The 27,171-nt window shown below is 43.1% G+C and overlaps 1 protein-coding gene across 19 annotated transcripts in view; it reads left to right on the top strand.

The window, feature by feature from the left end:
- Positions 1 to 27,171, top strand: part of PXK (PX domain containing serine/threonine kinase like) — a 97,633-nt gene that overhangs the window by 49,239 nt on the left and 21,223 nt on the right. For 18 of the 19 annotated variants that reach the window (XM_025374466.1, XM_025374429.1, XM_025374450.1 and 15 more), the window contains 10 exons: positions 4,231 to 4,417; positions 12,184 to 12,261; positions 12,745 to 12,818; positions 13,367 to 13,441; positions 17,091 to 17,195; positions 17,751 to 17,852; positions 19,132 to 19,293; positions 19,696 to 19,813; positions 21,383 to 21,461; positions 25,980 to 26,028. In XM_025374466.1, coding sequence (XP_025230251.1) covers positions 4,231 to 4,417; positions 12,184 to 12,261; positions 12,745 to 12,818; positions 13,367 to 13,441; positions 17,091 to 17,195; positions 17,751 to 17,852; positions 19,132 to 19,293; positions 19,696 to 19,813; positions 21,383 to 21,461; positions 25,980 to 26,028 — 1,029 coding nt within the window. The remainder of the gene's footprint in view (positions 1 to 4,230; positions 4,418 to 12,183; positions 12,262 to 12,744; positions 12,819 to 13,366; positions 13,442 to 17,090; positions 17,196 to 17,750; positions 17,853 to 19,131; positions 19,294 to 19,695; positions 19,814 to 21,382; positions 21,462 to 25,979; positions 26,029 to 27,171) is intronic. The other variant, XM_025374494.1, reaches the window with a different exon arrangement.

Here is a 27,171-nt window from a genome sequence, read left to right as displayed (position 1 = left end):
CCATGGCTGGAGTGCAGTGGCCGGATCTCAGCTCACTGCAAGCTCCGCCTCCCGGGTTTACGCCATTCTCCGGCCTCAGCCTCCCGAGTAGCTGGGACTACAGGCGCCCGCCACCTCGCGCGGCTAGTTTTTTGTATTTCTTAATAGAGACGGGGTTTCACCGTGTTAGCCAGGATGGTCTCGATCTCCCAACCTCGTGATCCGCCCGTCTCGGCCTCCCAAAGTGCTGGGATTACAGGCTTGAGCCACCGCGCCCGGCCCAGACTTCATTTTTTTAAGGATTATGTAGACATAACTAGTCTGATCAGATATTAGCTTATATATTTTGGTAGCTCTTTATTATTATTATTACTATTTGAGACAGAGTCTTGCTCTGTCACCCAGGCTGGAGTGCAGTGGTGCAATCTTGGCTCACTGCAACCTCCACCTGCTGGGTTCAAGCGATTCTCCTGCCTCAGCCTCCTGAGTAGCTGGGATTACAGGCGCCCACTACCATGCTTGTCTGATTTTTGTATGTTTAGTAGAGATGGAGTTTCACCGTGTTGCCCAGGCTGGGTTTGAACTCCTGACCTCAGGTGATCCACCCACCTCAGCCTCCCATAGTGCTGGAGTTACAGGCGTGAGCCACTGCTCCTGGTAGCCCTTTATTTTTATACCTAAGAACTAGTTTACTTTTTCTCAATGGTCAATACTTACCTTTGGTAAAAATTTGCCACGTTCTTCCTCATCTGTTTCTGAAGCGTTAGAGTTTCACCTGCTTGGTGTAAGTTACTCTTTCATTGTCCTCCTGTGGATATGTTTTGTAGGACTCTCTGCTTTTTCTAAATTTCACTGCTCACATCCCACAACATTATCTTCCCATAATTCTGGCAAAAAGGAGACCTGGGATACCTCTGAAGTGTGGCCCTTAAATCCCAGTTCCTGTTCCTACCTGACTCCCACCAAGAAAGACTTTTAACACGAAGTGACCAAAACAAATAGGAAAAAAAAAAAAGGAACGATCAGGAAGCAGAAGGTATGCAGTGAGAAGAATGCTTTAGACACTTGAGAAAGATTATCTTTTGTCTTCTCAGAGAGATAAGAAATGGTATTACATTCAGGGTGCTATTAAGGAAGAAAAAGAATAGAAAAGAGTACATACAAATAAAAAATAACAGTACACAACTATTTAGAAGGGCTGAAAGATAAATGCTCTTTAAAAAAAAGAAAAGCGAAATACAAAAATTAGCTGGGCATGGTGGTGCACATCTGTAGTCCCAGCTACAGGTGTGCACCACCTGTAGAGGCTGAGTTGATAGGATTGCTTGAGCTCAGGAGGTCGAGGCTATAGTGAGTGGTGACCATGCCACTGCACTCCGGCCTGGGTGACAGGGTGAGAACCTGTCTCAAAAACAAAACAAAACAAAAAGAGAGCAGAAAATTAAAAAGATAAAATTACAGGAGCAGTCCAGGAAGTCCAACATTGAAAAAATAGGAGTTTCAGTAAAAGAAAGCAGAAGGCATGGAGGGGAAGAAATAATGACCTAACGATACAATAAAATGCGAAAGAACTTAAGGAGATTAGTTTTTAGTTTGAAGGGACTGAGTGCTCAGCATGAGGGATGAAAACAGACACATGAAAGTCACAAACTGAGGTCATAGAGAAGATCCTGAAAGCTTCTGGGAAAATAGCAACAAAAAATGGATCAAGAATCATTATGATTAGCTGTGTGTGGTGGCGTGCAGCTGTAGTCCCAGCTACTTGTAAGGCTGGGGTGACAGGATCTCTTGAGCTCAGGAATCCGAGGTGACAGTGGGCTGTGATCACGCCACCACACTCCAGCCTGGGTGCAAAGCAAGACCCTATCTCTTAAAAAAAAAAAAAAAAGGCATCAATATGCTTGAACCTTTAACAGCAGCACTATAAACTAGAAGACACCCAAATCTTTATTTACAATTCTGAAGAAAGGCTGGGCGCAGTGGCTCACGCCTGTAATCCCAATACTTTGAGAGGCCGAGGCAGGCAGATCACCTGATGTCAGGAGTTTGAGACCAGCCTGGCCAATATGGTAAAACCCCATCTCGACTAAAAATACAAAAATTAGCCGGGTGCGGTGGCACATGCCTATAATCCCAGCCGCTTGGAGGCTGAAGCAGGAGAACCGCTTGAACCCAGGAGGCAGAGACTGCACTCGAGCCTGGGCGACAGAGGGAGTCTCCGTCTCAAAGTAAGTAAGTAAGTAAATAAATAAATAAAAATAAAACTCTGAAGAAAATGTATTCCCAACTTAAAATTCCACATCAACACTAGCTATAAATCAAGTATAAGGGAAGGATAAAGACATCCTTATATATGCAAAGTTTCAAAAAAATGTATCTTGTTCTCCTTTTTAAAGCCAACAGAGGGCTTGGTGCTGTGGCTCACGCCTGTAATCCCGGCACTTTGGGAGGCCGAGGCGGGCGGATCACGAGGTCAGGAGATTGAGACCATCTTGACTAACACAGTGAAACCCCATCTCTACTAAAGATACAAAAAAATTAGCCGGGCGTTATGGTGGGCGCCTGTAGTCCCAGCTACTTGGGAGGCTGAGGCAGGAGAATGGCGTGAACCCGGGAGGCAGAGTTTGCAGTGAGCCAAAATCGCGCCACTGCACTCCAGCCTGCGCGATAGAGTGAGACTCCGACTCCAAAAAAAAAAAAAAAAAAAAGGCCAACAGAGGGTACACTCTGCCAAAAACAAGGGAATTATGTACAAAAAACGAAGGTAGGAGATACAAAATGGGGTTTAGTACGACAAAGGCAAAAGCATCTCTAGGATGAGGGTGAAAGGAGGTCCCGGGATGCCAGCTTTGCAGCAGTGTAGGGACCGCCAGTCCTGCTTGGAGCAGATTGTTGGACTCTGGAAGATACTCTTCAAAAGATAAAACTGACACAACTGTGTATCTGAGTGTGTTGAAAGAAGGCTTGGATGGAGACTTTCAAGTTGAATAGAAAACCGAAAAAAGACTACACGTTGCTGTAAAGAAAAAGTAAGCATGGCTCTAGCTCAGTTGTGAATATTATGTACTTAAGGTAAACATGAATATTGTACCAAATAAAATTATAATGATGTCAGGAGGATTAGGGACAGGATGTGTGAGATGAGGTCAGGATTGTGAAAGAGAACTTAATCCTCATCTTCCATAATGGGAAATCTACAGATAATGCCTAAAAATGAAAACTCAAGCCATGACAGTATGAGCATTCCCCATTGTCAAAAGATCAGCTGAGAGACTTGAATGTTGCTGTCTTAGGGGAGCAGAGAATGGCTCTGTCACCTGGTAGCAAGAGTGAGGGGTGTCATGGGACTGCCAGTTATAATTTAAGAAAGTGAGTTACAGGCCGGGCGCGGTGGCTCACGCCTGTAATCCCAGCACTTTGGGAGGCCGAGGCGGGCGGATCACGAGGTCAGGAGATCGAGACCATCCTGGCTAACACGGTGAAACTCCGTCTCTACTAAAAAATACAAAAAATTAGCCGGGCGAGGTGGCGGCGCCTGTAGTCCCAGCTACTCGGGAGGCTGAGGCCGGAGAATGGCGGGAACCCGGGAGGCGGAGCTTGCAGTGAACCGAGATCGCGCCACTGCACTCCAGCCTGGGCGACAGAGCGAGACTCCGTCTCAAAAAAAAAAAAAAGAAAGTGAGTTACTCTTGAAATTATGTTTTTATATAACTTTAGTAAAAATAAAAGCACATTAAAAAAATAAAGTTTTAAAATTACTATGCTTGGCCAGGTGTGGTGGCTCATACCTGTAATCCCAGCACTTTTGGAGGCCGAAGCTGGTGGATCACTTGAGGTCAAGAGTTTGAGATCAGCCTGGCCAACACAGTGAAACCCCATCTCTCCTAAAAATACAAAAATTATCTGGGCATGGTGTCGGATGCCTGTAGTCCCAGCTACTCAGGAGGTGGAGGCAGGAGAATCTCTTGAAGCCAGGAGGTGGAGGTTTCAGTGAGCCAAGACGGCACCACTGCACTCCAGCCTGGGCGACAGAGTGAGACTCCATCTGAAAAATAAAATAACTATGCTTAATACAGTATTTTACCAATTCTAAATGCAGTTTTTCACAATTTTTGTATCACTGAAATTAGGATGCATCTAAAATCTACATTGTCTTAGGTTTAATGAAATATGATAGGTCAAGATTTTTGTATTGATTCTTATTTGTGGATGACATGAGTGTAACTTTTTTTTTTTTTTTTTTTTTTAAAGATTGCAGGCTTAAGTCTGCCTCTTCCTCCCAAAAAATTGATTGGTAACATGGATCGTGAATTCATAGCTGAGAGGCAGAAAGGTCTTCAGAACTATCTCAACGTGATCACCACAAATCATATCTTGTCTAATTGTGAGCTGGTTAAGAAGTTTTTAGATCCAAACAACTATTCCGCAAACTACACTGGTAAGCAAAGGAATCTGTGAGCTGTGGTCACATGGCTAAAGAGGCATTGTCCCTTGCTGGAGATAACATGTGGGAGAAACACTTTCTCAAAATGGGGATATGTATGTATCTGTTACAGTGTATTATGAATTTACTAAGATTTTCTTGATTGTAGTTTACTGTAGATGTGTAAGAAGAAAATAATTTACTTCCAAAATGTTTGTAAAGTCTGCACAGAAAAATATGGAAGATAAATTATTGTATGTGTGCTTATACTCTTGCCTTTGTTGTCTTCCCTGACAGAACAGAGAGTGAGTACTCTACAATAGGCCAGACGCGATGGCTCACACCTGTAATCCCAGCACTTTGAGAGGGCAAGGCAGGTGGATTGCCTGAGGTCAGGAGTTTGAGACCAGCCTGGCCAACATGGTGAAACCCTGTCTCTACTAAAAATAAAAAAATTAGCCAGGCATGGCGGCACATGCCTGTAATCCTAGCTACTCGGGAGGCTGAGGCAGGATAATCGCTTGAACCCGGGAGGCGGAGGTTGCAGTGAGCTGAGATAGTGCCACTGCACTCTAGCCTAGGCAACAGAGCAAGACTCCGTCTTAAAAATAATAATAATAATAATAATAATAAATCCACAGTAACGTGTACAGTAATTTTTTATATTACTTTTGACCTCTAATCAACACCTTGTACACACAATAATCTTAATTTGATTTGTATTTGGCTCTGTTTTTGTATTTACGATATGTTGTGTGTTTCTGTTTTTTCTGGGAATTTACTTTAAACACAGTCAGAAGGGTCCTTTCTGTGTCTTCCTGTTTGCTCCCTGAGACCCACTCAGTGCAAAGCATAGGAGGTCATTCTCTTCCAGATCTTTCCTGGATCAGGGCAGCCACTAAGGGACTGTGGTTGAAAGGGCTTCTCTTCCAGTACCGATTACACTCAAAGCTGGCATCAATAACCTAAGCCTGATGTCAGCAGAATGAGAAACTAAATATTTAATACATTCTGCTGTCACTTTGAAAAGAGCAATAGAAACCATTGTTTCACCTGATTTATTAAAGAGAAACCATGCTTTAGTGACTTCCTGAGTGGAACTATGGATATTGTTAATTTACTTGCTAAGAGAATACACCATATCAGATATTTGAGTCCTTAAAACATTGCTTTTGAAGTAATTAGAGAGAGGCACTTTTATTCCTATTTCACTTTTATTTATTTATTCATACCCATTCATTCACCAAAATATCCCTGTTTCAGAGAGGGAAACAGATGTCTACTTGGCAGGCACCAAGTTTTTCTCCACAGTAGAATCACCTGGGGAGCATTAAAAAAATTTCTCATGCCCAGGCTGCGTGCATGCTGATTAAATCAGAGTCTCTGTGGGTGGAGCTTGTAGTCTGTGAAGCTTCCCAAGCGATTCCAATATGGAGCCAAGTTTGAAAACCACAGCCCTTGAGGCTTGTGACTCACAGTGTGGTTCTCTGACCAGCAGCATTGGCATCACTGGGGGCTTGTCGAAGGTGCAGAATTCAATCCTCATCCCAGACTTCCTGAATCAGGATCTGATTTTAACAAGGTCCCCAGGTGATTTGCATGCACATTAAACCATGAGAAGCCTTGCGCTAGGATGTACCTGCCATTTCCTAGCTGAAGTACTGTGCAGGGCTAAGGAAAATGCCTTTCTAGAGTGTAACCAAGAGAAGAAAAGTTTATTTCAAACTCACACTTACTATAAGTTACCAAATGGAGCACTGAATTGTTACAAGGATTCCATTCTTGCCTCCACTTGTTTTTTTGTTCAGGAAAGAGAAAAGATAGCACAGATAGGACTGGGGCTCTAGGGACAGCTTGAATTCTGTCAAAGTAGCATCTTTTGTGGCTTTCATTTCTCAATGTTTCACCTTGATTGCTCCCAAAATTGTCAGACAGCAGGCCATCTGGACTGACTTGTCAAATCAGCCCTAACCCAGGCCCGCTCAGTGGTTTATCTCCCTCATTCCCTGCGAGTGCCTGCTAATGTTCTTCTGAGGGCAAGCATGAAGGTGTAGTGTATGTATAATGATGCCATTTGTTCAACAAATGTGATGTGTGCTGGGTGTTGGGGATGCAGGCACAAATAAATGTGTTCCTTGCTCTCAGGGAGCTGGCACCAGAAGTGCATTGAGTCCCATGGGGTCAGAACTAAAAGGGATCTTACAGCAGATGTATCATGTCTAACCCTCTCTTTTCATAAATAAGTTCAACTAAGGCCCCAGAGAGGGAGGGCCCTAGCCAGGATTGCACATTTGTGTGACTTTAGTCTGGTCTGAGCGTTTAAGTTAAAATGCTTTGTGGCTCCTAGAAGGTTGTCTATTCTGACAGTTGTCGATTCTCTGCTTTTTTCTATACCTGCCCCACATGCTGTTATTGTCTTTGATCTCCACTCCCCCTTCCCACCCCCAGGCCTCCAGCATGGTAGAGGATCAGGAGTCCAAAGCAGATGTGGGCAGGGGTATAAAAAGACCATCAGAAACTCCTGCCAGAACCTGTGCTGGCTGCTGTTCAGAGGGCATAATCCTGGAATGAAACAATAGGTGATGGATGCTGTTTTCAGAGAGACATTGGTTTATATCCCCCTTTGAATGAAATTTCAGAGTTTGTCTAGCCTCGAGGCTGACGCACCAGCCACCTCAGGAAAAGGAAACATAGGCCACCACCTCCATGCCAGCTTGACTGGACCATTCCTGAGATTCACAGCATGGCCCACGAAGCATCCCCTGCATGCCTCTCACCTTGTGGCACTTCTCTAAGCAGGGCCGCTTTCCCCCTGTTTGTTTTTTGAGCAAGGGTCTCACTCTGTTACCCAGGCTGGAGTGCACTGGCGCCATCCCAGCTCTGTGCACCCATTACCTTCTGGGTTCAAGTGATCCTTGCACCCCAGCCTCCTGAGTAGCTGGGATTACAAGTGCACACCACCATGCCCAGCTAATTTTTAAATTGTTTGTAGAGAGGGGGTTTTGCTATGTTGACTAGGCTGGTCTCGAACTCTTAAGCTCAAACAATCTGCCCGCCTTGGCCTCCCAAAGTGCTGGGATTACAGGCATCAGCCACTGTGCCTGGCCCAGTTTTCCCTTTTAATATGGATAATGTCTCCACCTCTTCTCATTTTCCACATGGTCTGCAGTCACCACCCAGCTTCATTTCAGCAGGATTTGAGTTCTGTGTTCAAGTGGTGGCCAGAATCAGCAGAGCACTTTTCCTGGTCCTTGCTCTGACAGAGGGTGAGGGTGCCTTGTTAGAGGGGGACTGTGATGGCATTCTACTCCCAGAGGATGGTTAACCAGGAGCTCTCAGGACATTGGCAGCTTCCTCCTCTCTTACCTGGGTCCCCAGCCTGGGACTGCTGGGACTTTCTTTCTTTTCCAGGTTTTCTCCAGAAGAGCCAGTCCTCAGAAAGGAAATGTAGGCCCTTGTTCTTCTGTGAGGGAGTTGTGAGGTGTTCATTTGAATTAGAAAGCCTAATTGACAGTCAGCTATTGTACAGGGAAAACAGGTATCTCCTGGTCATGAGATGTTTGTCTCACACATATATCTCCCTTACAATTTTTTTTTTTTTTGAGACAGAGTCTCACTCTGTTGGCCAGGCTGGAGTGCTGTGGCATGGTCTCGGTTCATTGCAACCTCAGCCTCCCAATTCAAGTGATTCTCCCGCCTCAGCCTCCCGAGTAGCTGGGATTACAGGCACTTGCTACGACACCCAGCTAATTTTTTGTATTTTTAGTAGAGATGGGGGTTTCACCATGTTGGCCAGGCTGGTCTCGAACTCCTGACCTTGTGATCTGCCCACCTCGGCCTCCCAAAGCACTGGGGTTACAGGCATGAGCCACTGCGCCCAGCCTACAATATTCGTCTTTTTAACAAGGTACTTCTATCATTTAAAAGCCTCACTGCACTGTAGCCATCTTCCCACCTCAGTCCTCATACCCTCTTAAGAGTAAGGGGGTTTTAATGTCCATGCAAAAGTCATTTGACCAGAAATCAAGAGGCCTGTATCCTGGTCCCAGCTTTGTCATTAGCAGCATTTCCTCTCTGTGGGCCCACATCTTGACCTATAAAACAAGAGGCTGGGGAGCGGGGAATGGACCATGGAGTGCTGAAGTTACCTTTTAGGCCTAAAGCCCCAGGAATCCCTTGAAAAGGTAGGACAGTAGTGGACTCAGGATATAAAAAGGGAGAGATCGGGGAAAGAGGACTATATTTAGAACAACAGCGGGGTATTTGGTGAGGTTGCAGGCCTCTCTGCAGTGCAACCTTCTATAGTGGACTGGGGGTCTGAACCCCAGCTCCAGTCCTAGAGGAGTCAGTGTTTGTTCCCTGCTCACAATGGGGGCGCCTGGTACAACTGAGCTCTGTGGGAAGCACAGGATGGACTTGAAGGCTGTGTTCTCCATTTCCTGTCTCCAGTTTGTTTATCAGCACTTTCTGAGCATGCAGTTTTTCCACATGTGTCAGTCAGTTCCTGTGTCAGAACTAGAGGGCAGATGCCTTCCTTCTCATGGATTTCATGTTCTAATGGGAGAGAGTTTCCACATCTGCTGAACATGATTGAACCCTTGGTTCCTGCTTCATCAGATACTTACTGAATATCTACTGTGTGCCAGGTGCTATGTATACAGCAAGGAGGAAAGAATAATTCCCCCACTTCCTACTGCATGACAGTTACACTGGGAGATTGACAGGTGATGGCTGTGGCAGAGTAAATGTTAGGGAGCACCTTGGGGAAGGGGGCGGGGGCACGGATGATCCACACCTAAAGATGAAGGAAGGCTTCCCAGAAGAGGTCATTCCTACACTGAGACTTGAGGGGTGAGTAGAAGGTACCCTGGCTGAGAGGCAGTGGCCAGTGCTCTGGGCAGAGCAGCTTGAGAAGATATATCCTGGCTTTACCCAGATATACCCTTCCAACCACAGCATACAGTCTAGGTGGAATAGAGTAGTCCTAATAGAGGACATTCACAGGGTAACCCCGTAAGAGAGGGACACATAGAGCACTGGAAGTGTACAGAGGAAAGAAAGAGGGAGGGAGAGAGAGAGTCCTGGCTAATGGAGGAGAACATCTGGGCTGAGTCTGGGCCAGATGGAAAATGCTGAGGGAATGGGGACAGGCCAGTGTTTAGGGGCCATGGTAGGCAAATCTCAGTGTGCAGAGAGATCCCACACACTGTGGGAGATAAAGCCAGAAAGGTAGGTTAAAGCCAGAAGTTGGTTGAACACTAGGTTTATAAGTTTGGTCTTGATTTGGCAAGGAAGTGGGGAACCAGTAACGGCTTCTAAGCAAAGGAGTAGATGTTTAGGATTGAAGTGTGTTGCCCGAGTCTGGGGAAGGAGGGGATTATTATTTGGCACATGATAGTCATGCAGTTTATTTGACAGTAAATCACAGTTCAGTGGGAAGAAATTGTCCTTTCTCCAATTCCCTAACCCCTAAGTGAAAAAGGCTATTTCACAGTCCTCAGTTTATCAGTAAGAAATCCAGTGTGTTCCATCTGTTCACAGCTATTTCCCCTATTCCTAAAACAATGTATAGCACGTAGCGTACAGTAGATATTGCTGAATAATGATTTTGTGGGGAATTCCGTGTCACTGTCAGTCTTTTAGAATGACATTATACACATTAGAGAATTATTTTTCATGCTCCTTCTCAAAGTTGATGTGAATGATTTTCACTTAATTTCCTTTTAAGTTTCTTTATGTTCGAGTTACTTTGGAAATACTAAAAACACTTTATATTAACATGAATTATAGAAGAGGTACAAAGTCCCAGTGTTGATAATGAAAGTCTGCGTGTTTCTGCTGCACCCAGATCTTCCAGATGGTTTGTCACACTGGGGTAGTTAGAACAAATGTGAATGGAGCCAGTTTTGTATTTGGTCATCACATGTTTTCTTCTGAGTTGATGCTATTGACACTTTACATATTGAGTCAGTAAACAAATAGCTAGTAAATTGTTTTTTTCCCTGATCTCTTAACTCAAAATGTACTATAAAACATATCCAAATGATATTGTTTGCCAAGCTCTTGACATGTGAATTCCAAACAAGGTCATTTTGACATATGGAGAGCATTTCTACTGAATCCCTCATGCCTCATCAGTCTGCCTGGAATGTAATTAATGCTAGGCAGAAGTGAAATTCCACAGTGCATTTGGAGGATTGCTGTTTGCTTTCAAGGATCTGGAGTGGCTTCATTTACTCACTGCAATGAGGGGAAATGGCAAATTACAGATGTTGCTTTTTACAGGAAATGTAAATTTTGATAATTTCTTAATGCAGTGAATTTTAAAGAACTTCCTTTCTCATTGTCTTCTTAAAAGGGGGAAACATTTTCATGATAAATGAACACAAAAAGAGGATGGATTTTTTTTCCCCCAGTAAACAGGCACTCGGTGACTTTCCACAATAGAACCATGTTGTTGCTGTACACTGGCTTTTGTTTCTAGTATATGTTTAAGGCTAATCACTTTTTTGTTGATGAAAGCTATAATTCCAGATGGGATAAATAGTACTTGGAGCAACATTAAATACTGTTCTCAGCTGACTTTAGAACATGTTTTGAGTTTTGGGCTTGGGCTGTGGTCTGGTGCATATATTGGATTCTTGGCTTAGACCAGCTAGATTACATATCTTAGATTTTCCAGTTTTGAAAAATATACATTTTCACAGTAATAATTTTTAAAATAAACTTTACATTTTAGAATAATTTTAGATTTACATAGAAATTGCAGTGGGCTGGTACAGTGATTCATGCTTGTATTCCCAGTACTTTGGGAGGTCGAGATGGGTGGCTTTCGTGAGCCAAGAGTTTGAGACCGGCCTGGGTGAGATGGCAAATACCTTGTCACTAAAAAACAAAACAAAAAAAAACCCACACACCAGAAATTAGCCAGGCCTCGGGCAGGCGTGGTGGCTTACACCCGTAATCCCAGCACTTTGAGTGAGAGGCTGAGGTGGGCGATCACCTGAGATCGGGAGTTTGAGACCAGCCTGACCAACATGGAGAAACCCACATCTCTACTAAAAATACAAAATTAGCCGGGCATGGTGGCGCGTGCCTATAATCTTAACTACTCGGGAGGCTGAGGCAGGAGAATTGCTTGAACCCAGGAGGTGGAGGTTGCGGTGAGCCGAGATCTCACCATTGCACTCCAGCCTGGGCAACAAGAGTGAAACTCTGCCTCAAAAAAAAAAAAAAACAAACAATTTAGCCAGGCGTGATGGCCCATGCTTGTAGTCCCAGCTATTCGGGAGGCTGAGGTGGGAGGATCACTTGAGCCCAGGAGGTTAAGGTTGCAGTGAGCCGTGACTGTGCCACTGTGTTCCAGCCTGGGCAACAGAGTGAGACCCTATCTCAAAAAACAAACAGAACTAAACAAAAGAAGTTGCAGTGATAGTACAGAAAATTGCCATATACTTCTCATCCAGTTTCTCCTAATGTTAATATTCTATACAACCATGGCACATTTATCAAAACTAGAAGTGAATATTAGTAATGTTACTATTAACTATGGGCTTTATTCAGATTTTACCAGTTTTTCCGCTAATGTACTTTTTCTATTCCAGGGTCCAATCTAGAATCCCACATTGCATTTAGTTTGTGTTTATTTTATTTATTTATTGGTAATTACGTTTTTTAAAAAGGTTATAGACTATAAGGATTTCATTTACAGGAATAACATCTTCAGCATATGGCCCTTTCCTGATATGTCTGACTAATGGGTTTCTAAAATGTCTTTGCAGAGATTGCCTTACAACAGGTTTCCATGTTCTTCCGATCAGAACCAAAGTGGGAGGTGGTGGAACCTTTGAAAGACATAGGTGAGACATTGGCACGCTCATTCTGTTAAAAAGACAGATCACAGAACTGGATCCTTAGTCATGCTTTCTGATACGTATCCCAAGAACATGCTTAAATGCAGGTGACTTCTTTTTCTTTTTGCATCCCAACTGCTTGAGGATACAGCTGTTAACCTTTAATACTTAATGAACCTTGGTTAAAGCCTCATCAAAGGATTTGGATGGTAATAACTTTCAGAAACACCATTCCTTCTTCATCTATTTTTTTCACTAAATCTAAACTGAAGTGCTATTTTCCTGCCATTTCCGTGAAAATTTTCTTCATTTACCGTTTCTTTTTAAGTATAGCCTTTGCTATGTCAATGTTATTAAATGGTTCTTTTACTTGTGCCTATGTAACTGCGAATAATATTGCCAAACCTAATTTTTCTTGATTACTTAGTGAAACATACCAATTGTTGCAAAAATTGTGCAGCTCTAAGCACGTTTTTGCTTTTATGGCAGGTTGGAGAATAAGGAAGAAATATTTCTTGATGAAGATTAAAAATCAGCCAAAGGAACGGCTAGTGTTAAGCTGGGTAAGCTAGCTTTTTGCTTCAGTCTCGTTCAGTGACTTTAGATGGGTTAATGAAAGCAGATTTGACAAGGGAATTACAAAATTGTACTGTGCTCTTAAGTGATGATGTAAAGGCTTCCTTGGTCCTTTTCAAAGAAAAGTCATTTTAAATCGTTTTCCTGTGCATTTGGTTATATAAATTCTATTATATTTGGTCAACTAGTAAACATTTGGAAAGAAATAGGAACAGTTTAAAATGATTCTGGAATCTCTTTAGGGTTTACAGTTTTGGAGTTTACTCCAAAAAAAAATGACTTGTGTCATTACTTTATCTCTTTGACTTTGAGAGTTTTAGTGATACATTTGGTTAATGGTATTAGATAAGATGACAGTTAAGTCTGGTATTTTTTACACACTGCTTTTCCAGAAAGGTCTTGAGGCAGCCAGACTTATTGTGGTTTTCATCTTTGGTTTCCAGTCATATTTTGGATAATAAAATTAAAGGGAAAGACAAGGAATTTTTATTTTGGTGACCAAGCAGTACCCTGATATTCCTTTTCATGTTTTCAGGCTGACCTTGGCCCGGACAAGTATTTGTCAGATAAAGATTTTCAGTGTCTAATCAAACTTCTGCCTTCCTGTTTGGTGAGTATGTCTTTCTAGTATTCTCAGTGCTGATGACAGAGTCACAGTATTTTTTCTGGGTGAACATGGACAGAAGAGCTGGAAAAGAGAATGGGGAAATACAGTGGATTTCAGTTCAGTCTGAAATTGTATAGGGCTAATCTCATAGATCATAGGCCATTTGAAATGGCATTCATGACATCTACACAACCCATGAAACGTAGTAATTTAAACATAGACTTTGTATTTTAAACAAGATCAGAGTAGGGAAGCAGCCACTTCTCCCAGCCTCGTTCTTGGTGAAGGTGTTTGTATCAGTGGAACTGAAAGATACTCTTCCTAGCCTGAGAAAACAGAACTAATAAGGATTTAGATAAGCTGGGTGAAGAAAAGGCAAAATCGCCATTTTTCTATCTGAGTTGCTACCCTCACAGGCTAACAAGTTGACCTTTAGGAATACACAGTATAATTTATGCTATTACACAGCTCTAATCCAGGGCCTTCAGTGCAAAGAACCACATTGATATATTTCAAAATATGTGCAGAATATCTTCAGCAAAGACTAATCTGGCCAGGAAATTGAGTTAACATTGACATTCTTTATCTTGTCTGCATGAAGATGTAGTTCCCTGGAATGAATCACTAGCGAACTGAACACAATTATGCTGACTTGTGCACTTGGTTTGACAAGTTTGTTTTTGGCCATATAGTGTCTTGTCAAGCTAGCAAAACCAAGCTATTAATGAGGTGCAATGTGAAGCCAAAAGACACTTTGGTCTTAGAGCTTGATTGGTTGTGTGACACAGGCTGTCAGGAGCTAGTTCTAAATTTCTTTTTTTTTTTTTTTTTTTCCAAGATGGAGTCTCTCTCTGTCACGGAGGCTGGAGTGCGGTGGTGCAGTCTCAGCTCACTGCAACCTCCACCTCCTGGGTTCAAGCGATTCTCCTGCCTCAGCCTCCTGAGTAGCTGGGATTACAGGCGCGTGCCACCACACCCAGCTAATTTTTGTATTTTTAGTAGAGACAGAGTGTCACCATGTTGGCCAGGCTGGTCTCAAACTCCTGACCTCAGGTGATCCGCCTGCCTCAGCCTCCCAAAGTGCTGGGATTACAAGTGTGAGCCACAGCACCTGGCCCTAAATTTCTTTTACTAGATGTGCTTCTTTTAAAAAAGATAGCACATATAAATGGTTATTAATTGTAGCAAAGTCAGAAGACAGATAAGCAAAAACAAGAAAATAAAACTTACCTGTAATCCCAATCAACCGGAAGTATGAACCTGTCATGCGCGTCCGTGTGAAGAGACCACCAAACAGGCTTTGTGTGAGCAACATGGCTGTTTATTTCACCTGGGTGCAGGCGGGCTGAGTCCGAAAAGAGAGTCAGCAAAGGGAGATAAGGGTGGGGCCGTTTTATAGAATTTGGGTAGGTAAAGGAAAATTACAGTCAAAGGGGGGTTGTTCTCTGGCAGGCAGGAGTGGGGGTCACAAGGTGCTCAGTCGGGGAGCTTTTTGAGCCGGGATGAGCCAGGAAAAGGAATTTCACAAGATAATATCCTCGCTTAAGGCAAGGACCGGCCATTTTCACTTCTTTTGTGGCGGAATGTCATCCGTTAAGGCGAGGCAGGGCATTTGCACTTCTTTTGTGATTCTTCAGTTACTTCAGGCCATCTGGGCCTATACATGCAAGTCACAGGGGATGCGATGGTTTGGCTTGGGCTCAGAGGCCTGACAGAACCAAAATGTTCAGTTGTTACTTTTTAAGAATTTTTGTGATAAAAAAAGTAAATTATATATTTAGTGCTTTAAAACCTGATTTTTTTTCATTAATGGTGTACCATGAGCATCTTTAGTTGTCAAACCATGAGCATCTTTGGTTGTCAATAAATATAGCATCATTATTATGGGCTGTATAGAATTATCATTGGCTATACCTTAGTTTACTCAATCTTCCATTGACATTTAGATCACCTCCAGCTTTTTGCTCTTATTTTTTAAAAAAGAAAAAAGCCATAGTGAACAATTTGTGCTAAACATTATACCCATCCTTAATTTCTTTTTTTTTTTTTTTTTTTTTTTTTTTGAGACGGAGTCTCGCTCTGTCGCCCAGGCTGGAGTGCAGTGGCCGGATCTCAGCTCACTGCAAGCTCCGCCTCCTGGGTTTACGCCATTCTCCTGCCTCAGCCTCCCGAGTAGCTGGGACTACAGGCGCCCACCACCTCACCCGGCTAGTTTTTTGTATTTTTTAGTAGAGACGGGGTTTCACTGTGTTAGCCAGGATGGTCTCGATCTCCTGACCTCGTGATCCGCCCGTCTCGGCCTCCCAAAGTGCTGGGATTACAGGCTTGAGCCACCGCGCCCGGCCCCATCCTTAATTTCTTAAGATAAATACCTGTAATTAATAACCAGTGTGTAAGGAGATAATTGTGAGACTACATATTCTGTTCTTTATCAAGCCCACTAGCATTTTAGCATTTAATGTGATTTTCTAACTGTATTATTTCTTCTGTATTTATTTATTAGTTGGCATTCTACTCTAAAGAGCTTCTCTTCTCCCTGTTTAAAAAATTTGTATGAGTATGTACTCAAGGATTTTTATTCTACCCATTGTGTTTCTTTTTGGGGTGTTGAAAATGTTCTATAATTGGATTGTATGATAGTTACATAACTGAATATACTGAAAATCATTGACTTGTACAGTTTAAATGTGTGAATAGTAATGGCATGTGAATTATATCTCAACAAAGCTGTTAAAAAGTCAGCAGCAACCATTCTGATGTGATGATCAGGAGAACTTCATGATCAATTACTGTATTTTCCTGGGGGTACCTTTCTACCCGCCAACCTACTGCATGCCAGCCTCCAAAATCCCTGCATAGCTCAGCTCCCATGGGTTTAAATTTTCATGATACTCCTTTGAGCTAATGAGCATTGTAATACCTGTCTAGACCTGGTTTGTTTCATGTAACCAGAATTCCAGGGAAAAAGCACTTTCCTTTCACACATTAAATAATTTGTCTTTTCTCCACCCTAGTTGCTTAATGTCAGTTTCCTCATCTGAGGAGGACACTGTGAATCTTTATGTTGCAGAATTCTATAGAAGGGTAGGAAGATTCATGCCAGCTACTGTGGAAAGGGCTGAGATTCCAGAAGATGCTACTTTTGCCTGTTTTCTGGCTATCATGCTTCTTAGCTTGGCACCCAAACAGCAGTGCGGAATGTTAGGCAAAGCTGTGAGCGAAGACACATTGATCCTGGTCTCCATTTGGCAGTTCTGAGATTTGGCTATATTCTTTACTGACTTACAGAGACAGGATATTAACACTGTTATCCTCAAAACTTGGACATTCTCTGTCTTCCACCGCACTTTTGCCTGAGCCGTGAGAGTGCACACACCAAAGAGGACCCCTTCACTTGTAGAGTTTACCACATCCATTATCTGTTTCCTGTTTTCCTTTGTTCCTACAGTTTATGTCCCTTCCTCCATCTGAAGAAGGAGGAACTAGCTGGTCACCGAATGACTTGAAAATGCCATGTGTTCAGGGAATATCACTACATTCATATGCAACTGCACCACCACAGTAGTACTTGACTCTGCATAACCAGATTCTGGATTTAGAAGGACCTAGATCCTGATACAAATCAATGTGAATTTCTTTTTTGTTTTGACAGCACCCTTACATCTATCGAGTTACCTTTGCCACAGCTAATGAATCCTCAGCATTGCTAATTAGGATGTTTAATGAGAAGGGAACGTTGAAGGATCTGATCTACAAGGTACCTGTGCAAGTTCATGGTCATAAGGAATTCTCAAGTTCCTTTAGAACCTGTTATTGATACTTAGTCTCTAAGACTCCAGAGGCTAGGCCCTGAGGATTTGATGTTAGTTTCGATTTTATTTGGAATTTATTTTTATTCATGCAATAAAAACTCTACCTAGTTTGGTTAAAGACCATTCCTTTTCCCACGTGAGGAAAGGTTGAACATTTAATAATTATGTCCATTACATTGCAAGCTGCTCTCTTAGGTCAGTTTTTAAGTTTGTGTTTTGCACTTAACAAAGCAGTACTGAAGAATTCGAACAATATGCAAGACTTTGGGGTCTGCTAAGGGTAAAACCAGGCACGTCTTCACTGGGCTAGAGAAGGGATGGAATCTGGGTCAGCCTCTTTCTATCAACAACACAGACTGTTGTATTTTAAAAACTCACATCTTGCAGCTGGCCATCTCTGGCACCCCTAGCCTCTGTAGAATCCTGCCTGGTCAGGGAGTCTGTGTGCAGATATTGGCACCTCTACTGCTTTCTTATGTGTTCTTTGTTCTTTTCCAAAGGCAAAACCAAAAGACCCATTTCTAAAGAAGTACTGCAACCCTAAGAAGATTCAGGGCCTGGAACTCCAGCAAATAAAAACATATGGACGGCAAATATTAGAGGTAAGAGGTACTTTTGTTTAAGTTGCATTCAAATTTCATCCAAAATTGCATTATTCACCTGGAAAAGTTCTTAAGTCATATCCAAAATCACTTAAGTTGTCTGATTACTTATAAACTGATTGCATTGTCATATTTTGCCTCAACAAGCAAATATTTGAGACTAAGGCAACAGTCACTTAGGTCTACAAAATTCTTAAAGCTTTAGCTATTGCAATTTAGTGTCTGAGTTTTAAGAACTTTACTGTGTGGATACCAACTTTTATATTATCTTTGGTTGCTTTTTATCCCTGTGCCAAGATTTTTTATTTTGTTATGTCGTATACATAGCCATATGGCTCCCTTGCAGAAGTATAACCAACAGTAAGAAGCCTTTCCAACATCACCCTCTAGATCAGTATTCTCCAAGCTTCTGGGATTATGCAACCTTATCAGTAATAACCAATTTAATATCCCAATGTTATGTCTATTTAACTATAAATTATATGTGTGTACTACTACACACATACATGTATGTGTATGTGTGTATATATATTATATTTTTTTGGATGGAGAGAGCATACTAGTAATATATTTTGTATATTATAAGTTAAAAAAATAATATTTTTAAAAACAACTAGGAAGAGAAGTTGTAATATTTTCTTCTAGTCCTTAGTGAATTACTCTGGGCACCCCAGTTGGCTATCACTGCTCTAGTTCACCAGGACATTGCAGGGCTATATCTAGGCATCTCCCTTACTGGGTAAGCCACTGATTATTTACATGGCAGCTAAAAGATTTACTGCTTTTTCTGGGATCCTGTTGTGTGTTCCTATTAATAAACAGCTAAATATATTTGGAGGAGAGACTGAACTAGAGATGTTTTCTAGTTCAACCCCTTTTTCTGAATTACTGGCAGAAGCACTTATATGATAGCCTCACTCATCTATGCAGGAGGATCAAGACTTTGCCCTGAAGAGAGCTGGCCGATTGGAATCAGAAAGTGCTTAAAGCAGAGCCTTTTGGCGTCAGAGTTATTAATTCCAAGCATATGCAGGCTGATTCTCTATTCTTTTGGGGAAAGAAAGAACTGATGTTGCATCTCACAGCCTCAAAACTGGAAAGTATTCAGCTTCACTTCCTTTTCCAAACAAATGGGTAGAGGTGCCATTTTTCTTCAGGAATCTTCCCAGTGACCTGTTTGGTTTTGCTTCAAAATATATTGACTAAAAAACAAAGTTTAACTTGTATTATATCTGAATGAGTTGGGGGGAAAATGTAACTTTCCCATATGCTTTAATAGGTACTGAAGTTTCTTCATGACAAGGGATTCCCTTATGGGCATCTTCACACCTCCAACGTGATGCTCGATGGGGACACTTGCCGGCTGCTAGACCTCGAGAATTCCTTATTGGGCCTGCCTGCCTTCTACCGATCTTATTTTTCACAATTCAGGAAAATCAATGTAAGTTGCTAAAGTATTGAAATAGCACGTTCAGTTTTAGGTGTCAGTTACCCCATGATCTGCTCATGTAGGAAATATGCACCAAGTAGTGAAAGGTACAGTTGGGACAGTCCTTGCCCATCAGCCCTCAGAGCATTGCTGAATCTCTGGGAGGCTGAGTTGAAATGGCGGTTGGGTAAGCAGGGAGGTGGACTCACTGATTGGAAAACTGTGGAGGGTCGGACCAAGACCTTTGGGATACCTCATGAGGTTTTACAAAAGGTTTTGGAGTTGTGTTTACATTACCAATGAGGAGCAGGTCTGTCCCTGGGCTTTGTTTCTCAGAGGAGGCTTGGGGCAGGAGCATGGGGGTCCACAAAGCCAAAGTGAAGGGTGAACGCACTGCTGCTGTTTCTTCCACAGACATTGGAAAGTGTGGATGTCCACTGCTTTGGCCACTTACTGTATGAAATGACTTATGGACGACCACCAGACTCGGTGCCTGTGGACTCCTTCCCTCCTGCCCCGTCCATGGCTGTGGGTCAGTATGGGGTTGGGAAGGGTCTTCTGGGCCCTGGTAGTGTGCAGAGCCACGCATCCCCTTTCCAGAGTCCAGGAAAGACCCAGAGGAAGTTGCTGTCCTCCACAGCCAGAAATTCTTACCCAATTTAAAAGTAGACCAAATTTGAGTAGTTTATTTAAATACACTTCTGTGAAAATTCAGGTGGCTTGTCCATTTGTCAGGCTATCTGAAATTTCTGGGAACTTTTCGTAAAATGCTTTAGAGCTTTGGAAGCAGAAGAATGTAAAGAGAAGTATGGCCTGCATGAGTGTGATGCAGAAGCCAGAGCCAGGCAACTTGAAGCCAGTTTCGAGGACTCAGGCAGGCGTCAGACATCAGATCAAGGCTGAAGTGAGACTTGTAAGAAACAAGAGAGGCCAGGCATGGTGGCTCACACCTGTAATCCCAGCACTTTGGAAGGCTGAGGCGGGTGGATCATATGAGGTCAGGAGTTCGAGACCAGCCTGGCCAACATAATGAAATCCCATCTCTACTAAAAATACAGAAATTAGTTGGGCATGGAGGTGTATGCCTGTAATCCCAGCTTTTTGGGAGACTGAGGCACGAGAATTGCTTGAACCCTCCTCTTGTTAGGTGGAGGTTGCAGTGAGCTGAGATTGTGCCAGTGCACTCCAGCCTGGGCGACACAGCAAGACTCTGCCTCGAACAAAAACAAAACAAGCAAGCCATAGACCGGAAGCCTAGTAGATAAGAGCCTAGCAGGCCCAGACCTAGGGCAGGCAGGCAGGAATGCAGACACCCAGACAAATTGGATCCAGGAGCTCTTACAGCATTGCTTGCGGGGGCCAAGGGGAGCTGGAGGACAAGTGAGAGCACCTTTAGGAAGGAGGGATGCAGGAACTGGTACAGACTCATCCAGGACCCTTTCATCCCCTCCACAGCCAGGCTGGCACTCACAGCTGGAGCAGAGAGAGGGGAAGGCAGGGTAGCTCTTGGACCCCTGTGCCTTGGAGATACGCAAGTCCACCCTTCACCAAGCGTTACTATGTCAAAAGAGGCAATTCAAGAGAACAGGCCCTGGGACTATTGTGTTGAATTTGAACCTCTGAAGCTGAACAGTGACCTGTGGGTAGAAAAATCTGGCTGCTCCTGTTAATAGCATCCAAGATGTTGGATGATGAGATATCAACAATTGGCATTTTGTGTGCTGGTTTTGATGAAAAGCAGGCAAGCAGCAAAATGTCTTTCAAGTTCAGAATTTTACTTCTGTGTAGTGTTTACATCTCTTTCAAGAGAACAAACACTTTTATGAATGGTATCTTGAATCCTTCCTCCAATTATCTTTGAAATATGTTTAGCTTTCTGTCAGCATGTAGTTGCTAAACCATTTCTTTTGAGTCATCGGTAATGCCAATGTTGCCAACATTCCCCCACCCCACGTATGCCATCTGTCTGTGTGTGAAGAGTTTTGACACTGTCCTGATCAGCCCGCAGACAGTTATTGCAAAGTGGTGTCAAACTTTTCATCAGCAAGTGGATTTGCCAGCGTGTTCTGTGGAACTAAAATGTGTATCTGTTCATTTCAAGTGGCCGTGTTGGAGTCTACGCTGTCTTGTGAAGCCTGTAAAAATGGCATGCCTACCGTCTCCCGGCTCTTACAGATGCCGTAAGTCAATCATATGCGTTGGTTGTAATCTTGATAACTATGTTGAACACCAGACCACTGTGTCCAAGCACCTGGTACTATAGTAAAGACTCTTGCGGTCCCTGCAGAGTTGGCGTGGCCTGCTTGCTGATGGGCACTTGCAGCATGATGTCTTGACCCTTTGTTTGTGACCTCTCTGCTCTCCTGGTCTGATGGCTGCCCTTTAACATCTGTGTCATTTTCATGTGTATCTCCTCACTCAATGTTAGCATTGTGTGTACGTACATTAGCATTGGGTGTGTGTACATGTCGCAGCCCCCAGCTTAGGAAATACTGAAGGAGGGCCCTCTCAAGTGGCTCTGTTCTGACCCTGCATCAGCAAACCAGTTGGCCCCCAGCTGTGCATAGTTCACAAGTCACAGGGCCTTGAAGGGTCTGCCCTCCAGGAGGAGGGTAACGTGTCTCTGAGCACCCATGCTTTTGCTTGTGAATTTACTGACTGGGTACTATTTATTAAACTCTAGCACGTACCAGGCACTGTTCTAAGGTCTTGGAGCTCAGAAGACATTTTCTTTGAAACTGGGTTATGCATAGATAACCAGGGCAGCTGAAATAGTGCTTTGGGGCCTTCCCTTCAGTTGCATTTTCTGTTCTTTCATGGAAAGGCAGCAGAGTGGTTAAGAAGGGTGTGCTTGGGGTCAGACAGACCTGGAGGTGGATTCCAGCTTCACCACTTCTACCTGGGTGACCTTGGACAAGTTTCTTAACCTTTGGAAGTAGAGTTTTGTGAACTGTGAAATGGGAATGATAATAACAGTTCCCACCTCAGAAGGTAGTTGGGAGGATTTAATAAGGTGATTCCCAGTAGGGACCCGGCACTTAATATGTGTTCATTAAGTGTTAGTTATGCTTACTGCTGAACCAGCTGATCTTTTTTGAACATCACACACCATGCAGTGTATCTGGTGCTTTGCATCAGCTTATTGTATAACAGATATACTCTGGAAACAATAATATGGGGAAACAAGGCAGGGGGGACGGCTTGAAATGCATGCAGCCAGAGTTCAGAGAAGGCAGAGATAACTTCAGGTTCCTGGTTCATTCTTTCCACAAGTGTTTACATAGGGCCTTTTGGAGGCCAGCTGCTGTCCTAGGCACTGTAATGAAAAGAGGAAACCAAGCCCCTGCACCGTGGATGTGACATTCTACTGTTCCACAGACACTGAAGCATCTGTTGCCAAACCAACAACCATTAATAATAATGTAATAATGTGGGCCGGGCAGTGGCTCACACCTGTAATCCCAGTACTTTGGGAGGCTGAGGCAGGTGGATCACTTGAGGTCAGGAGTTCGGGACCATCCTGGCCAACGTGTGATGAAACCCTGTCTCTACTAAGAAAATATAAAAAATTAGCTGGGTGTGGTGGCACACTCCTGATATCCCAGCTGCTCGGGAGACTGAGGCAGAAGAATCACTTGAACTGGGGAGGCAGAGGTTGCAGTGAGCCAAGATCTCACCACTGCACTCCAGCCTGGGCGACAGAGCGAGACTCCATCTCAAAACAAAACAAACAATGTGCATGTGGAAAAACAGACCCAGTTTGGAAAACAACTTTCACACAAACTTTTCTAGCAAAATGCACTTGTACTTAGGAAATAGCCTGTGTACAGGTTAATTTACTCTAGTTTGCGTTTACATTCCCCATTCCAAAGTTCTTACATCTTTCTCCAGTCTTCCAGTCCTTAAGTGAATCCAAACATTTTTTCTTCACCTAAGTCTTTCTACCATGTGGGCTTCAGCCATGAAAAGAGCTCTTGGACAGGTGTAAACCATGTTCAATTAAAATGTGTCCTCTGGAAGTAAACAGATGTGTGGCTGAGGGAGAGACAGGGCCCTGAGGAGCCCTGTGGGGAAAGCTAATCCTGTCATTTCTGCTTGTGATGAAGTTCCCATCTTTAAAAAAGAGTAATGTAGCTGGGCGCTCACACCTGTAATCCCAGCAGTTTGGGAGGCTGAGGCGGGTGGATCACTTGAGCTCAGGAGTTGAAGACCAGCTTGGCCAACATGGCAAAACCCTCTCTCTACAAAAAATACAACAACAAAATTAGCTAGGCATGGTGCTGTGCACCACGTAACAATCCCAGCTACTTGGAAGGCTGAGGTGGTAGAATCGCTTGAGCCTAGGAATTTGAGTTTGCAGTGAGCCGTGAATGCGCACTGCACTCCAGCCTAGATGACAGAGTGAGACCCTGTCTCAAAAATAAAACAAAGTGAGGGGTGGGCATGGTGGCTCACGCCTGTAATCCCAGCACTTTAGGAGGCCAAGGCGGGCGGATCACGAGGTCAGGAGATCGAGACCATCCTGGCTAACACGGTGAAACCCTGTCTCTACTAAAAATACAAAAAATTAGCCGGGAGTGGTGACGGGTGTCTGTAGTCCCAGCTACCCAGGAGGCGGAGCTTGCTCTGGAGCGTGCCACTGCACTCCAGCCTGGGCGACAGAGCGAGACTCCGTCTCAAAAAAATAAAAAAAAAAATAAAACAAAGTGGGGATGCAGGATATTCAGCCAGACATACTGGCACATGCCTATAGTTCTAGCTACTCAGGAGGCCAAGGTGGGAGGATTGATTGAGCCCAGGACTTCCAGGGCAGCCTGAACAACATAACAAAACTCCATCTCTTTAAAAAGTAGGGGAGGGGCAGGAGGCATATTCAAAGAAAGACTCACTTATAGCTGTTTGGGTGCTACCCAAGCAACCATTTCTATTCTTTGACCTGTTTTACCCAGCAGTTCAGAGTTGTTCATGCTTTCCCTCTTTCCCTCTCTCCCTCTCTCCCTCTCTGCGTCTCTCCCTCTCTCCCTCTCTCCTCTCCCCTCCCCTCCCCTCCGCTCCCCTCTACTCCCCTCCCCTCTTTTCTTTCCCTCCCACTCCCCCTTCCCTTCCTTCTCCCCCTCCTTCTTTTTGAGAGTCTTGCTGTGTTATGCAGGCTGGTCTTAAACTCCTGAGCTCAAAGGGTCCTCCCACCTCTAGCTCTGGAGTAGCTGGGACTACAGGCGCATGCCACTGTGCCCAGTCACCCAGTTCATGCTATTGTTTTTTTCTCTTCTTTTCATTTTTTTTTTTTTTTTAAGGTAAAGTCTCGTTCTGTTGCCCAGGCTGGAATGCAGTGGCGTGATCTTGGCTCACTGCAACCTCCGCCTCCCGGGTTCAAGTGATTCTCTTGCCTCAGCTTCCCGAGTAGCTGGAACTACAGGTGCACACCACCATACCTGGCTAATTTTTGTATTTTTAGTAGAAACAGGGTTTCACCATGTTGTCCAGACTGATCTTGAACTCCTGACCTCAGGTGATCCGCCTGCCTCAGCCTCCCAAAGTACTGAGATTACAGGTGTGAGCCACTGTACCTGGCTCATGCTATTGTTTTTAATAATATACTTTTTTTTGGGTCACATGGGTAATTTTTAAATCATTTTTTATTATTTTTATTTTTAACTTTTAAGTTTGTGAGTACATGCAAAAGTTTGCTACATAGGTAAACACATGTCATGGGGGTTTGTTGTACATACTTCATCATCCAGCTATTAAGCCCAGTACACAATAGTTATTATTTCTGCTCCTCTCCCCACCCCTCCCCCTAAGTAGACCCAGTGTCTGTTTAAATTTACTTTTTTGTAATAACATACCTTTTATTTTTTTTTTTTGAGACGGAGTCTTGCTCTGTTGCCCAAGCTGGAGTGCAGTGGTGCAATCTTGGCTCGCTGCAGCCTCTGCCTCCTGGGTTCCAGGGATTCTCCTGCCTTAGCCTCCCAAGTAGCTGGGACTATAGGCATGCACCACCACACCTGGCTAATTTTTGTATTTTTAGTAGAGATGGGGTTTCACCACACTGCCCACTCTGGTCTCGAACTCCTGACCTCAAGTGATCCCCCTGCCTCAGCCTCACAGAGTGCTGGGATTACAAGACATGAACCACCATGCCTGGCCAGTAACATATTTTTGAAGAGAGAATTGATTTACTTCAAAAGCTACTGCTTTTTAAAATGAAGTATGAGAAATACTTAGAAGAAAATTACTTTCCTGTTAAGATTCCAATCAGGACAGTTCCTTTCTACTTGAACATTTTTATGTTACTGAACTCTAGAATAAATTTTATCCTCTTCTGAGGCAAGAAAAATAGCAGAAAACTATTCTATTTAGAAATATCTACTGCATATATTATTTGCGATATTTTTGCAAATTAGCATTCGCAAAAGTAATTTCTTAAAAATGCAATATTGCCCATAGCAGGGAAACCCCCTGTAATACATAGCTGTCCCAGATACCCTAGTAACACAGTGGGAAGGGGGTCACAATGGGTAACTTGCAAACCCCTTTGCATTTGTTAGTGAACATGGAATGGTGGATGGGGCCGGGGGCTGCAGGATGTGGTGCAGGGAAGGGAGACCTCATGGGCTAAAAGTCTTAATCTGCTTTAATCCTAGTCTGAGAGTGCACCTGGTTCAAGAAAGATTTTTGTTTGTTTCTTTTCTTTACAGATTATTCAGCGATGTTTTACTAACCACTTCTGAAAAACCACAGTTTAAGGTAAAGACAATTATATTGTTTTTTGGTTTGTGACATAACTAAGTTGACTTTGAAAGTTAGCTGTATTTTTAGCCAAAAAAAGAAAAGATATATAATAGGGAAGGTTTGGAAACACTCTAAATGTCCTACAACTAGGGGCTAGGTTAATAATTTATGGTACATCTATTTGATAATATAATTAAAAGTGAAATTGATAAAGACATTGTTGTAATATGGAAAATGATTTAGATTTGTTCTTAGGTATAAAAAAATAAGATATGTGTAAAACAACATACCTATCTAGAAACAAGCCTGGAAGGAGGTCTTCTCCTGGGAAGCAGTGGTATTATGTGTCATGGAAAGAGAGTGGGCTTTGGAACCCAAAAAAACAGAATGATATCTTACTTATAGAAAGATAAGATATCTTTCTATAAGTAAGATATCATTCTGTTTTTTTGATATCTGAAAGTAAGATATCTACAGCAGGGTTTTTCAGCCACGGCATTTGACATTTTGGGCCAGATGATTATTTGTTGTGGGGGTTGCCTGTGCATGGTAGGATGTGAAGAAGCATCCCTGACCTCACCACTAGATTCCAGCAATACTCCTTGCCCCCTTTCCCGCACTGTGACAACCAAAAATGTCTCCAGACATTGCTAAATGTCTCCTGGGGGGTGGTATACAAAATTGCTCCCAGTTGAGAGCTACTGACCTGTGGGCAAGCACTTAATCTTTGAGTCTGCACGTACTCATGTGTAAAATTGGTGAGTAATATATGTCTGTTGTCATTAGACAACTGAAGCCATCTACAGAAACTCCTTGTTTGGGCCATGGCTCTTGGCAGTGCTCACTGTGAGTGTAATTTGGGTGAGAGGATAAAAGGTAATTCTCCCTCTCCTTTCTATATTCCAAAAGAACATGTAATACTGTTAGGGTGAAAATAAATTTAGAAAAGAAAAGAAAGAAAGAAAACCAAGGGTTAGAAGATTGTGTCAGTGCGAGAGGTGCTTTCCTCTGTTCTGTTTTGAAAGTTAGAGGAATTCTGACAGTAATAGCTTCTTTGGATCTGCAGTAGGAGAGAAAAAACATTTAAATTATTATCTTCTTCACTGAAACATCTTAGGAAATTTCTTCAGCCTTGTCAATAAATATATTCTCCTCCAA

This window comes from Theropithecus gelada, chromosome 2 (assembly GCF_003255815.1).
Source record: "Theropithecus gelada isolate Dixy chromosome 2, Tgel_1.0, whole genome shotgun sequence".
In the NCBI taxonomy this organism is placed as follows: domain Eukaryota; kingdom Metazoa; phylum Chordata; class Mammalia; order Primates; family Cercopithecidae; genus Theropithecus; species Theropithecus gelada.
Note: the sequence above shows the minus strand (reverse complement) of the source record. Positions and strands in the feature narration are given on the sequence as shown.